At 50.8% G+C, this 14,333-nt stretch overlaps 1 protein-coding gene across 10 annotated transcripts in view; it reads right to left on the bottom strand.

The window, feature by feature from the left end:
- Window positions 1-503: 503 nt before the first annotated feature.
- Window positions 504-14,333, bottom strand: part of DYSF (dysferlin) — an 81,881-nt gene continuing 68,051 nt past the window's right edge. For all 10 annotated transcript variants that reach the window (XM_068679484.1, XM_068679486.1, XM_068679485.1 and 7 more), the window contains 5 exons: window positions 11,920-12,019; window positions 10,020-10,198; window positions 9,217-9,326; window positions 8,732-8,879; window positions 504-3,476 (listed from right to left, as the gene is read on the bottom strand). In XM_068679484.1, the coding sequence (XP_068535585.1) occupies window positions 3,438-3,476; window positions 8,732-8,879; window positions 9,217-9,326; window positions 10,020-10,198; window positions 11,920-12,019 (576 nt within the window). In that variant the 3' untranslated portion in view covers window positions 504-3,437. The remainder of the gene's footprint in view (window positions 3,477-8,731; window positions 8,880-9,216; window positions 9,327-10,019; window positions 10,199-11,919; window positions 12,020-14,333) is intronic.

The following is a 14,333-nucleotide window of genomic DNA, read 5'->3' as shown; positions in this document are numbered from 1 at the left end:
TCTTGTGCCAAAGCAGGGAGCACCCACCCGCACCCTGCCAGGGAAAGGAAAGGCATTTGGGGATTCCCAAATGGCCCCAATCTCATCAGCAATCTCCCCAGCACATCTGAAGCATCTCCTTGACACAGCCAGCTCCAAAAAACATCCCAGAATTAATCCTTGGGCGTCTCTGACCCCTCCACCTTCTCCCCTCCTAAACCTGCCCTCCCCGTTGCTGCAGGAGTGTGAAATCTGTGAGTCTCTTGCCCTCTCCCCTTCCCCAGCCCTCCACCTTCTCCCCAGTCACTGCTGGTTTTTAGCAGGCTTATTTTGGGTGCCTGGGTTTATAAAAAAAAAGGGAGCTTCTGTTCCTGTGCAACATAAGGAAAGAGGTGAGAAAAGAGGAGCTCAGTGACCATCACGCCCCGTCCTGGTCCTCCCAGCTGCGTTTTTGCATCCCCACAACAGGGAGGGAAGGCGCCCTAATTCCATCAACTCAAAAAAAAAAAAAACACACAAGGAGGTAGAAGGTTTCAGAGCATTTCATTTGTAACCACAGTGAAATTCGCGTTATTGTATATAAGGCATAGACAGGTGATACAGACATCATCCGGCTATCATCCAAACCCCAAATTGTCCAAATCCCAAATAACAGGGAGGCACAGGACGGACTTCACACAGCTCCTACCCCCGGCTGGCTCCGGTGGAGAGACTTAACCCAGCTACAGAGGGCTCGCTGCCAGGCGAACAGATGGCTGTGGCTGTTCAAGCAGCAAAAAAAAATGAGATTGAGCTGATGTTGTCAGATGCTCAGACCTGCTTTTGCCCACCACAGGCCCATGGAGTCTTCTTGGCATGAAAATCAGCTCTACAGCCTGGTTTGGGAACACGGAGGATGGCATGTGGGGCTGTAACCCTTTCCTTTTCCACTGGATCCTGGTCTCACACCACTGACAACCAGTTCTGGTTTGCCAGGGAAGAGCTGCTGGTAGGGTCTGGGAAATAAAATCAGGTTTCATACTGGGAGAGGCTCTGGGAGGTGGCACGTGGGTGAGTTTGGGTAGGGTTGCTTGTCTGTGGCAGGCTGGATGGCAAACATCCAGGTACGAGCACTGCTTTGAACTCAAGCTTGGGTCGCTCGTCTCTTTGGGGGTCCTGGCACCAAGACTGTGATTCTGAAACAGGTGAGGGTCATGGAGCAATAATGCCACGGTGGGAAACTTTATAGACTCTGCAAATTGAAGCAAAGAAATGAAATACCAGGCCTGATTTCCCACTGCAGATGGGGGAGCGAGGCACGCAGGTAGGCAGCAAGATACCCAGACCCCTGGGCAGAGCTGGGTTATGGGGGAAGAGGTGCAAGGACCAACCGCACCAGCGCCAGCATTTTCAGCATTTTCACGGAATTATAACTCGTTCAGAAAGGCACAAACCCAAGCACCATTTGCCCTCAGCTCACCAGATCCTCAGCAGGGAAGCATCACAGAAAAAATGACCGAGACCTGGTAGCCTGGCAGTGGCTAATAAATGGGGTGTGGGTGCGAATAAGGGTTGGGAAAAAAAAATGAACAAATGCCAACATGAAGCATTTAACCATGCCAGTAAAATGAAACACCCACCCTGGGGTGGGAAAGCCCAGAGCCGACTCTACCAGCTGAGCACCAGCTGCTTTTGGAAGGGGGATGCTGGATGAGCCAAACCTCCGCAGTAAGGACAGGTTTTATAGCTGCATGCTCTCCATGTCTAAGACGCTGTGTTCACACGTGGCAGAGAGCTGCCCCGGACAATCTGGGTGCTGTTACAGTACTGAATAACAAGGGATTTAATGCTCAACGCATCGCATCCCCATCCAGCAAAGCAATTAGGCATTGTGCTTGTTCCCTGCCTCCTTGCTAAGAACAGGCTTAAGTGCCTTGCTGGAGCGGGGCAGGAGCTTCCAGCAGCACAGTTTGTCCTGAGGAACTCTGATCCCCCAGGATCACTTTTCACTGCTACTTGTTCTCACGTGTCATGCTGAGCTTTTGGGGTCAAAAGGACCCGAGGCAGCCGTGCCTCGTCCTGCTGAAGGCAGACCCAGGTGCTGCGGGGGGACGGAGCAGGGGCAGAGCAGCAGCACGGCTGTCTCACATGGGGACGTTTTGCTTTCACACTTGGTGGCCCCGTGCTGGGAGATGGCTCCTTGCAGGGTGAGAGGATGCAGGATGAAAATTCGACAGTAATGCTGTTTTGATGAGCATCCTCGCATGACATGAGCCAGAGCTGTTAATAACTAGGAGTCCCTCTCAGTCCACATCGCTCCGTGGGATTGCAGCAGCAGAGACAGATGGGCAGGAGGGAATAGGGAACAGCAGAAATGTCCCAGTGCTGCCATCCCAGCCCTGCCATAGCTGCTCTGTGGCAGGGCAAGACCTGCAGGATATGCAGTATAATATTTTGTTCACAAAGCAGGAAGAGTTTCACAGCTTGCCCTGCAGTCTGCTTTTTCTACTGCTTTGCTTAAGCATTTTTGGGAGCACAGGAGGAAAAAAGACCGATATGTCACTGAGCTGTGGCTGCAGGGCTTGCATTTGGCAGGGAAAAGCAGGAAAGCAAAGCTCCCGTGCCCTGCTTTGCTCTGGGGCTGCTCTCGGGGCAGGGCTCAGCCTGGCCCCGCGCTCTCTGCCACCGCAGCACTGGCTCGGAAGGGAGGCACTTGGAGGGGAAAGAGCCACCGAGGGGGAAAAAGAAGCTCCAAAACACGTGGGCCAGACTGTGCGGTCCTTCACGAGAGCAAAATTCAAGAGTTGCTCTGATTTAGCAATTGCCACCAAGCCCGGTTTGGGATCTCAGAGCCTTTCCCCTGGGTCCTCTGTCTCATGGCTTTTGCTCTTTGGGAAGGCAACGTAAGAGCCCAGGGTTTCAGGCTGTGCAGCACATTCCATCTTTGGTAAACTTTATATATTATAAACCAGATAATACACGTTACACGGCAAAGGAAAACTAAGGCTTGTTCGGAGTGCAAAGAAAAGTGTGCTCAGAACCTGAGAGATTTTAGCAGGCACACGCTGCTCGCGCCAGCAGCCCAAAGCTCCCCCTCTAAGGTCTGCTGCATCTTTGTGTGCTCACGGGCGATGCACGAAAAGGTCCTTTTCTCACCCACCCTCTTCAGCTTTGCATTGGTGTTCAAGCTTTCAAGATCAGGACAGCTTAACTTAAAAAAAAAAAGAAAAAAGAAGGAAAATAAGAAATATCTTAGAGTAGGTCTTTTTTACGCACTGCTTCCGAGGTGAGTGCTGCAGGTGGAATTCTGCACCGGGGAAAGTCATGAAGTTGTGTCTTCATTTTGGCAGCAGCCTGGGCTGGAGAGAGGCTGCCCCATCTCCAGCTCCATCTGCTGATGAGATCCAGCGCAGAGCCGCAGCTTCCTTCCAAAATCCCCAGGCAGGCACCGGACCTTTCATGCGTTTGCCAGCACAGCTTCACTGGAAAGGCTTCACCAGTTTCATAGCAGCGTAGTTCTAGGGGAATGGAAAAACAAGGCAGAGAAAAGCTGATTTGAAGCAGGTAGAGCAGGGCAGCAAGTGGACGTCACAGCATGTTTTGGATCGTGGTACAGAACTGCAGGGGGGCTGTGCTCAGGACAGGGGAGAGGGACGAGCACCAGGAGTCACTCCTGGACTTTGATTGCCCCTTCCACCAGCTTTTAAGATCACTCAATCACGGAATCACAGAATGGTTTGGGTTAGAAGGGACTTTTAAACAAAATCAGGTCCAAACCGTGGCATCTTCCACCAGCCCAGGCTGCCCCCAGCCCCATCCAGCCCAGCCTTGGGCACTGCCAGGGATGGGGCTCCTCTGGTCAGCCTGTGCAGTGCCTCACCACGCTCAACATAAATAATTTTTTCCTTATACCCAATCTAAATCTTCCCTCTTGCAGTTTAGAACTGGAAGATTGACTTCCCCATCTCCATTCCTTGCATCAACGTGCCACCTCCCCGCCAGCATCCTCCTGGTGCCCGGCTGCAACCTCCCCCCTTTCTCTGATCCCTGATGCTGTACTCACTACTCAAGCCCTGACCTCAAATCCTGAGGGCTCGCTGTCCCCCAAAAGAGGTGACCTTGTCTGCTCTGCCCTTTTGGGGTGGACCCTTGGAAATGGGCCCTGGCCCTGGTCCCCAGGCATCTGTGCCAGGACATCTGCAGAGCGGTCCCCCAGCCCTGCACCATCCTGGGTCTGTTTCTCAGCACAAGCCTAGCCTGCGGGTCCATGGACCGCCTCCAAGGAGTCTGCCAAAGGCAATCATTGAAGGCAAACCCACTGCTGGATTTTTTTTTCTTTGCCCTGTCTGTGTCCCTCAACATCTCAGCCCTCTGTTTCAGCACCAGCCTTTGGTGCACTTTGGCTCCTGAGCGCGCACACCCCAGGCAAGACCTTCCCGTGACCATTCCTGGGATCTCTGCTGCCCCTGTTACAGTGCACTGAAGCATGGGGCTGCCATGGAAAATGAGGGTGTTCTGGCATTTTAGCCTATTACACGTGTAATTCCTTCCTTGAAAGATGACAACGCTGTAAAAAAAAAAAAAAAAAGGCTAAGCTGTGTAAATGCCGCTTATCAAAAAAAAAAGAAAAGTACAGACAAAGACACATGCTTGGGCTGTTTGGAAAGAGCTCTATTTAAAGTAGCTCTGGTTCAAACACCCGCGACCACATACTAGCCAGCTTGGAAGGAGCCTCCCAAGCATATTGAAGTTAATTGGTACAGGATGTTCTATCACTCCGGTGCTTTAACAAAAAAATAAAAAAAAAAAAAAAAAGTATCTGGAAACAAAGCATAACGCTGGTTTACCAGCAAGCTCTTTGGAGGAGGGGAGAGAATAAAAACAACACAAGTAAAGCCTGAGCAAAAGCATCTTGATAAATTACACCGTGTAGCAAATTAGGGGGCAGTTTGCCAATTGAGGATTTCTAATAATGCCATAAATCAGGCGAGGAAACTTAGGGCAGTTTACCAGAAGTCATTAGAAAAGCCTCCAGTGGAATATAACCTTCGAATTAATTATCCATCCATTTGTCTTTCGGAGTCTCTCCTCCAAAACGCTTCTATTTTTTATGATTTGACTGGTTGCATTCTGGAGGGTAGCAAGTTTGCTGTCCAGCTCTGAATTTGTATTAACGAAGTGTTGAAAGCCAAGCAGGATTATCAATCAGCGCAGAAAGCAAGCTGTAATTAGAATTAATGGCAATGGAAGCAACGCTGGGCTTGCAGAACACAAACAGAGCTTTAAAAGGTAGTAAACATTTTCATGGTGCTGCAAAACAGAGCTGCCTCCAGCTGGAAGCCGCGCTACATTTTTCTACGGTGGTAGCCACTAAAATCTTTACAATAATCCCTGCTCCAGGGAGATAACTTCACCGCAATATTCCCCGTGCGTTGGGGCTGCAGAAGCCAAGGCTGGACTTTTATAACCTTTTGCTCTGATTTTGTGTCCAGCTCCATCCCAAGACTTTCCCTAAGCGTTCCCCCAGAGAGGCAGAGCTCATGTTGGTGGTGGTACCAGTGGAGGAAAAGCCCACCACGGTCAGCAATCCTCTCCAAAAAGCCCCCATCATGCCAAGGATGTCCTGCTGGATAGGGACATGGGGTGGAATTAGGGCATTATCTGGTAGAAAGACATTCAACCTCCATACGTGGATGCCTGGAGCAATGAAGAATTTACCACAATCTTTGGCAAACCGTTCCAACGGTGAATTAACCCCGGTCTCAAAAATTAGCGTCCTATTTCCAAACTTAGTGTCCTCTAATTCCGACATCCAGCTTCTGGGTCGCATTATATGTCTGTTGCTGAAAGGGTTTCTTGATGTCAGGTTGGATCGGAGGCCTGCCTAAGGAAATCACGGAGGAAGCATCCAGGGAATGCCATTCCCAGTGCCCCAACTCGCCCAGACCACAACGACAAACGCTCTGCAAAGAGAGCCGAGGCAAGCCGCCGAGAAACCTGACACTAAGACAGGGTGGAAAAGCCCCACTTAAAAGCAAAGATCCTCAGAATATCGGATTGTCAACATTTTTTCCCGTTTTTGTAAAAACAAGACAGTCTTTTTTTATGGAAATTTGCATTACCACGCAGTTTTCCACCCAAACCCAAAAGGCCGTCCAGTTGGAAGTGGCCTCTCGCCCACTCAAAGGAGCTGCTCTGTAAACAGCTGCACGAACAACGACCCATTTCTTAGGAACCTGTGCCTAAATTCCCCGTCCCGCAGCACTCCCAGCTCCCCACGGGTCCTGGTGAACCTCCTTATCACCCCACAGCTCCCCCAGACCCTCCTCACCTCTGCACGGGGTATTTTTCACTCACTTCAACTCGGGACCTTCTCTGATTCTCTGATTCAAAGCACAAACCATCTTCAAAGGTTTCCAACTCCCTAAATTAGCCCTAAATTTTGCAGAATATTTTGTTTCTCTGCCCAATGAGCAAAATACTTCCTGGGGGTGTACAACGCTGCTCAGTGATTATTCTGAACAAGACTGAGATATCATTTTCTTCACATTCAGTGAAAAACCTGAGCTTTTGGGACCCACAGATTTGGGAACTGCTGTCGGGGACCGCGGACAGCCCGTCACTGCTTCAGGTGGGAGCACGAGGCTCTCAAACACGTTGACTTCCCAGCTACTTCGACCACACAGCCGGGACTGTGGTTTGAGGCTTTCATCACTGAATGAGGGATAGGAAGAAATAAAAATTTAAAAAAAATTATTTTTATACCAGAAGCCAATGAAAATGCCCCAGGTTCATTTTCAGGTGAGATTCCCACCTCTCTGGGATGGCAGAGGGACCTCTACTTTCCCAGGACACGTGGTGGGCATCTATTTCCCAGACCCCTGCCCAGCCGAGGACCATCTCCTGAGAAGCAACCACTGGAAGGACCCTGGAGGTCCTGGAGAAGCTCCCAAGAAGCAGAAAGCTGCAGATGAGATGTTCACACAAAGTCACAGCAAAAAGGAGAGGAGAACCAGAAGAAGAAAACCTGCACCTCTGCGTGCCCCCTGTAGCAGCCCTTTGGGGTCTTTGCCCCCAGCCTGCTTACACTGAGGGTCCGTGGACCCTAATGGGATTCCCCTGAGGTCTTCCTGCCACCACCCTTGCCCAGCTGGAGGGGGACAGGGTGCACCCAAAGCCCCCCACCTGCAGCATGGGACCCCTGCACGGGGTCAGGACCACGTAGACAGCACCCAGCAGAGCACGGCTCTGATTTTAAACAGGGCCTGACGGTGCCACCAGCATGCAAATCAGACAAGAAGTGAGGAGGGGTTGATTTTTGGTGCATTTGGTTGCTTTTTGGTTGCTTTTTGGTGCATTTAAATCAGGGATGTAATGGTGAGCTCTGCCAAAGGTCAGCACGCCAGGGGCACCCTTCACAGCAAACCACCACCAGCGCTCCTGCCAAGTGCACTGCTGGATGAAATGGGAAAGCAACTAAATCTCCGGGTAGATACAGGACCAGTGACCTCAAAAATCTAGGGGAAGCTGGCCAAACACATAAAAACTGAAAAATTCCATGAAACACGGCCTCACTTATTCGAAATATGACTAAAAATTGACCCAACCAAAATGAAATTAAATACAACAACATTTAGCCAGGAAACGGGGAAAAAACCCAAGTAATAATGAGCGTAAATCAATATTTATAGTTTGTGAATTTTTTTGCTTCTCTCAACATTGTTTTTATATGATACCACTGGAACGGCTGCAAAGCCACTTGCAGCTTCAGGGGAGCACTGAAGTTTTCTGAGTTCTTCTTGGTCACAAAGGCTCAGGGATACGGGGAGAGCCGTGATCTCATCCCATCCCGTTTTTGAGATGGGAACAGCCAAGCATGCACAAGGTCAGCTCATCTGAAAGTGATTACAACGGCGAGGAGAAATTCCACACCTCGCTCGTCGGCTGCGCGTTGCGAGCGCACAAAGCCATCTGCAGAAAGCAGCCACGTTCTCTCGCACGGGGTTATAAATTACCCCGATGAGTTATTTTCTTTAAAAAAACAAAAAATCGTATACATGGAGCAGAATTTGTTAAGTGCTGGAAAGAGCGAGGCGGGTCATTTTTCTTATCAGTCTGGGAGGAGGGGAAAAAGCATCCAAGAGCCGGCATGAATTATGCCAGTGCTGTAGAAACAGAGGAGGATAGAGAAACCCATCCCAAGCCAAATGGGAAGGCCAGGGCTCCGTTATTTATTTGTTTTGTTTTGCCAGTGGAACTGACAGCGAGGCAAGAAAAAGCCACTTGCTTGATTAACGAGGTGAAAACCCTCCCTCTCGTTTCAGATGTTACATTGGGATAACGTGCTGCAAGCCTTGATAATGAGCGAGGGGGCTGCCTGGATGCCTCTGAACTCCCCTGCATCTTTAAGCAATTACAGCCCCATCCATTTCTTGCCACTGCTCAGCCCTGTAAAATGGCTGTATTTCTAATTAGGCTGCCTTTTTCGTCGGGGATTTTCCCACCAGCGCTCAACGCTTCCGACATCGGCAGCTCAAACCTCTTTGGAAACACCCAGTTAACCCCAGCATCGGTACTGGGACTGAAACACAAGGATGGGAGCACCCAGGGGCAGCACAGACCCCTTTCTGGCATGTCACAGGGCTGTTCCCTGGGATTTTGGAGCCACCCACACCAGGACCTCTGTCAGCACAGCGGCCGAGCAGCCTCGGAGAGCTGGGGGAGCAGCCGAGACCTTGCTCAGCCCCCCTCTCCTCTCCCAGCCCCCTCATACCGGGAAGGCGTAGATGAAGATCCCCAGGAAGAGCAGCAAAATGAAGAGCACGATGGCCAGGACGAGCACCCACTTGTACCGCCGCCACAGGATGTACTTCAGGGTCTTGTACGGGGAGGTGAACCACAGGAAGGAGGTCTCTGGGCGCCTGCAGCCAAATAAATTGAGGTCACTGCTGAGCTTCGTGGTACCTTCATCCTGCTGGATCCCAACCCCAGGAGTGCTCCTCTCCATAAGAGTTGGCTGCTCCCCTTGGAAACCCACATCCCCATGTGTGGACTACATTAAATGGCCTTGTTGGAGGTCCAGACCGGCCTCCCAGCCCCCCTGGACTGTCTCAGCTCATACATCCGAGCATCAGCAGAGCCTACATGGGAGCAAGCCCCATGCAGGTGGCAGACCTCAGGCTGGGAACCCAGCTTTTCAGCTTCCTCCTTGAGAACTCTGTGCCCCCGGGGTTATTTTTCCACCGAAGATGCTCTTACTTGGGGTCCTCCAGCTTGGGGTTCATGTTCGGCTCATCCCGACCCACGCCAGCTGGCCGCTCTTCATGCTCTTGTTCGGCCACGATTTCCAAAGTCATTTCCAATTTGCCCTGCGGGGGTTAAACAAAACCAAGGATATAAATAAGCAGAAAGGTGGGAAATGAAGGCATGGTGCAAAACACTAACGGGGGGGAAAAAAAAGCACTTTGACCGTAGCACAGCCACTACCTGAGACCTTGAGGAGCTCAGCAAGAGCAATTTCATACAGATCCCTCACCTCCCCAATGTGATGATCCCAGCAGATATCCCACAGCATCTCAGGTACCATCGACAGCCAAGTTTAGGCAACCGACTCAGGGAGCTTTGGTGAACGACTTAATTTGCTGCCTGGCCTCCCTCACCTGCATCAAACGGCCCCCACTGACTCCAGCTGGAGCCTGGACACTTGGATTTAGGTGAATCTCTGACAGCCGAACCCCTTCCCTTGTACTTGTCGCAAGACAAAAGCATTAAGAATTGTCGTGGAGAGGTCAAATGAGGTGGCATGTTCCAAAAACACCAGCTAAAACTCTAACAGAACAAACAATTTTACTTTGAGGTGTTTGCATGTTGCTGAGCAAATCCTGGAAACAATCCAGTTTGGATCTGGTCTGGTTTGCCAGATTTGCTGGCCAGGACTGGGTTCCCTGCCCTGGCCATGACTTCCCCCATGTGCCTGCCCGGCCGTGCTCCTCCTCAACACTTTGAGCGAGTCCCCAAAGACAAAGCACAAAGAGGACACCCGGGGGTGCAAAAGGCCTTACCGCCAGGATCTTCTTCTGATCCTGCTCAGCAACGCAGGGCCACCAGCCCTTGACGGTTTTCTGCTCAAAGAGGGACACGAAGCGACCTGAGGACAAGCTCTCATCTACAAGCTCCAGGGAGCACTTCTCTGCGGTCTTGGCAGGTTTGGGCATCCTGTTGAGATCCATCTGAATGGAGCCTGCAGGGAGGAAAGCACAACAGGTCCTTAACCCAAGGACTATTCCCCTGAAGAAATACCCGCTGCAGCACCCTCCGGCAGCTTGGGCAGACACCCACACGACACGGGGGGGGAGCAGGCTCAGTCTGGTTCAATTTTCTAAGCACAGCACTGGGTTTAGCTCGTGGCTCTGCCTACAGCTCGAGCACTTTTGTGGGAGCATCACCATTTGGAAGACCTGAGCCATGAAGTCCTTCCAGGAGTGGCTGTAAAACATCTGCTGGCTGTACCCAGCTATAACATGGGATGGCTTGCACCAACAAGGCAGGCTAGGATTTTCAGAGAGGACTAGGAGATTTAGGTGAAATTCAAATTGTCCACATCCACAGGGCAGGCAAGTAGAATAATACTGGTCAGGAGGCTCATGGATCACGGTTATGTTATCACCACACCAAGGTTGGTAACTGCAGCAGATTATGTAAGAATAATATCCCACAAAAACGACAGCTTCCTCCTCGTACAAAGAACAATCCCACAATTAGCACTTTTTTTTCTAGCCTTTAGGAAATCTGAGCTCAATTCTTCAAGCGTTAGCTGAGAGTGCCAGCATTTAATTCCCAGTTACAGAAATTTACCTTTCGGCTGGGAAGGGCCAGGGCCAAGCATAGGGGCTGTTCCTGGTGCCCAGCTAACAGCCAGCAGCCTTTTAATTGGGTGGCACAAGCAGGAGCCTGTTTGCATTTTACCCTTTCTGTGCTGCAGTTTCTCACTTTTGAGGTCCTTTAACGAAATGTGTTTTTCAAAAGCCAAGGACCACTTTTGTTTGCTGAAATTTGCAGAGAATTCACCGTTGGCAGTCATAGGGGTGAGTGAACAAAAACTCATGAGTAGAGCCAGAAGTGAAAACACACCTTGTGAAAGGTTAGCTTGGCACTCAGCCCACGTAATTAATCAAAGAGAGGATTTGAAAGGATCTTCATCACGTACTACCCCAGTGAAGCTTTTGATGTTTGGTATTTTTGGGGTGGCACAAAGAAAGGTAGAACAACGTTCAACCAAAAAATAATAATAATAATGCTGGAGCCTCCAGTTTCTGCACAGAAAATCTACTGCATGGCTCCGCTGTCTTTCCTACTGGATGTATTTGCTTTATTTTCAGTTGGCCTAAACCTGGGTTTCTGGGGATGATGAACAAGGCTGGCAGTGCCCCACAGATCAAGCTGTGTTCATGTCTAACCCAAGTCAGGTTAGCCAGGAAGGTGATCCTGCCCGGGGGTCGCAGCTCAAGCACAAGGTTAGCCCTGATGAGCACACTTCAGCACAGACCAAATCATGGAAAAGTGGGGAAAGAGAGATTTTAAAAGAGAACAAGGAGAGGTTTGGAAATTAGGACAACACTGCTGCTGTTTCTGGTGGGCTCTCTCTTGTAGTGGGGTCAGCAGCCTCTCAGTGCCCCCACTGAGAAGGATAAAAGCTCTTCTCATGGAAACTGGGGCCCTTTTGGAGCTGGTGATGCTCTCGAGAGCTCAGGTCAGCCCAGGAAAAGGCTGCTGCTGGCAGAGACTGGGAATCTGCCCGAGAGGAACCAGTTATCCCCAGTCCTGAGCCTAGGCTGTCATCAGATCCTGCTCAGTGGCTTAAATTGGTCTTGTGCACATTCCTTGTGTCCTAAAAAGATTCAGTAATTGTTTCCTTTGTGTCTGCCTCGGTGGGGACGGAGCCCAAAACCTCTCCTGACTTACCCAAGTAGTCATCAAAAGAGAACTTGTCGTTGTCCCAGATCTGGAAGATAAGCTGCGGCGGAATCTTATTTTCTGTCTTGTCCAAGCTCCAGAAGTGCTCCTAAAATCAGATCAGAAGAGAAACCAGGGAAAAAATAAAAGGCTCATTAGCAGACGTGGGCAGAGCCAGGCTACTCTCATCTCACAGCCGTGGAAATCCCATAACATAACCAAGATTGAGGCTTCCACATCAGCTCACTGAGTGATGAGTTCCTTAGTTCTCAAATGACCTTATTCATCTTTTCTGCTCACCTCCGAGGTTGAGGTCTATAATAATGTGAGGTCTGTGACTATATGCACTTCTCTTTTCTATCCCATGGGCATTTTTTGTCTATTTTCTGCCTCTAGAGCTGCTGTGCCAACCCCTGGAAAGGTTTTGCAGTGGTCCCAGACGCCTGTTTGCAAAGCACCTGGAATGAAAATCGCACTGGAATCATCCCTTGCAATTATCATAATTTACCAAGCCCTTGCACGGTGCAATCTGCCTTTTGGGTAGTCAGAGCATCACGCCCCAAAATGCCGATGGAGCGGAATATTTAAACCAGGTTTCTCTAACAAGGAGGTTGGGGAATCTCAGGAATCACATTGCTGTGCCTGCAGGCTTGCGGTCACACCATCATAACATCTGGTGGATCCTTGTCCATCCCACGAAAATTGCTCTGTGCGACCAGTAATATATCCCAAAGGGGATCCCATATCGTTTTTGGGATGCCAGAAGATGCCTGAAGGTTAGGACCACGTGTAAGGACGGAGGGAGCGGGACAGGGACGCGCACAAAGCTGAGGTCCTGTTATTTCTGGTTCCAGCCAACGCGTGCAACGAGGAGCAGCACACGCTCCGAGGTGTGTCCCTGCAACGGGGCAGTATCATAAAGAGAACAAATTTAATTAAAACCAGGAAACTCCAGCATTATTCACGACGCATACGGAGCACCATAAATTCACTGCCGCGGCTACAAGACTGATTCATTATATCGTGCAATATATATAAATAAATATATATATACGAAGGGACAAAAAAAAAAGAATGGGTCACACTCCGTAAGAACATAAATATTCGACTAGGGAGACTGTGGGTGGAGGGAGGCACTGAAATCCCATTGAAACTGGTTTGATTTTAAGAGATCACCCTGAACGGTTATATTTCAATTGAGCTCCGTTCCCAGCCTTGCTTAGGAAAAACACGCCAGCATTTTTTGCAACGGAGCATTTTATTTATGCATTTTAAATATTTTATAATCTAGAAAAAAAAAAAAAATAAAGTCAATGGAAACTTCCATCTCTCCCCCACCGCTCGCCGAGATGTATTAAAACGTGTGTTTACTCAAGCGAGGGGGAGGGCCGCGTAGTCCCAGCTAATAACTCATTTTAAATTAAAACTGCTAAAAAGGGAAAGAGCTTATGGTGATTCTTCCTCTTCCCATATAGTGGTCGGGTCCTGCTCTGCAGAAGGGCTGTTAGTCATCCCGAGAAGAAAGCCCCAAGGAACCAGGTGGCTGTGCCAGCAGAAGGCAGCCAGATGGCATCGCTGGGGGCCGGGGGGTCCCCTGGGGGTGAGGACAGGAGGATGGGGGACAGAGGATGGGGGACAGAGGATGGGGGACAGAGGATGGGGGACAGAGGATGGAGAACAGGAGGATGGGGGACAAGACGATGGGGGACAGAGGATGGGGGACAGGACGATGGGGGACAGAGGATGGGGGACAGAGGATGGGGGACAGGAGGATGGGGGACAGAGGATGGGGGACAGGACGATGGGGGACAGAGGATGGGGGACAGAGGATGGGGGACAGGAGGATGGGGGACAGAGGATGGGGGACAGAGGACGGGGGACAGAGGATGGGGGACAGAGGATGGAGAACAGGAGGATGGGGGACAGGACGATGGGGGACAGAGGATGGGGGACAGAGGATGGGGGACAGAGGATGGGGGACAGAGGATGGAGGACAAAGGACATCTCCTGTGGTGAACCCCTGGAGGCACAGGCTCCCTCTGATCAGGGACAGAGCCTTTCAGGGGCGATCCAGGCACCCCATATATGCTCAGGCTGGGAAAGGACGAAGCATCCTACGGGTGACTCGTCCCCTCTAGCGCTGCCGTCCCTAATTTGGAGGCTGATTCCTGCAGCATCCAGCCGTGTCCGTGCTCCGAGGGCATCACAACGCTGCCGCCGGCACCTCTAGGAGCACACCCTGGACCTTCCCTCTGCACCACCCCATCCACCCGGAGCCGAACATGAGCGAAATTCGGCACTGGAGCAGCCCCTCCGAGAGCCAGGTGGCAGCGGTGGCAGCTTTGCTCCCCAGGAAAAGTTCTCCCTGGGAGGACCCAGCCCCGTGCCAGCCCTGATGGGGAAAGAGCAGCAACCCAGAAAAG

This window comes from Anas acuta, chromosome 4 (genome assembly GCF_963932015.1).
Source record: "Anas acuta chromosome 4, bAnaAcu1.1, whole genome shotgun sequence".
NCBI lineage: Eukaryota > Metazoa > Chordata > Aves > Anseriformes > Anatidae > Anas > Anas acuta.
This window is presented reverse-complemented; position numbering and strand designations above follow the sequence as displayed.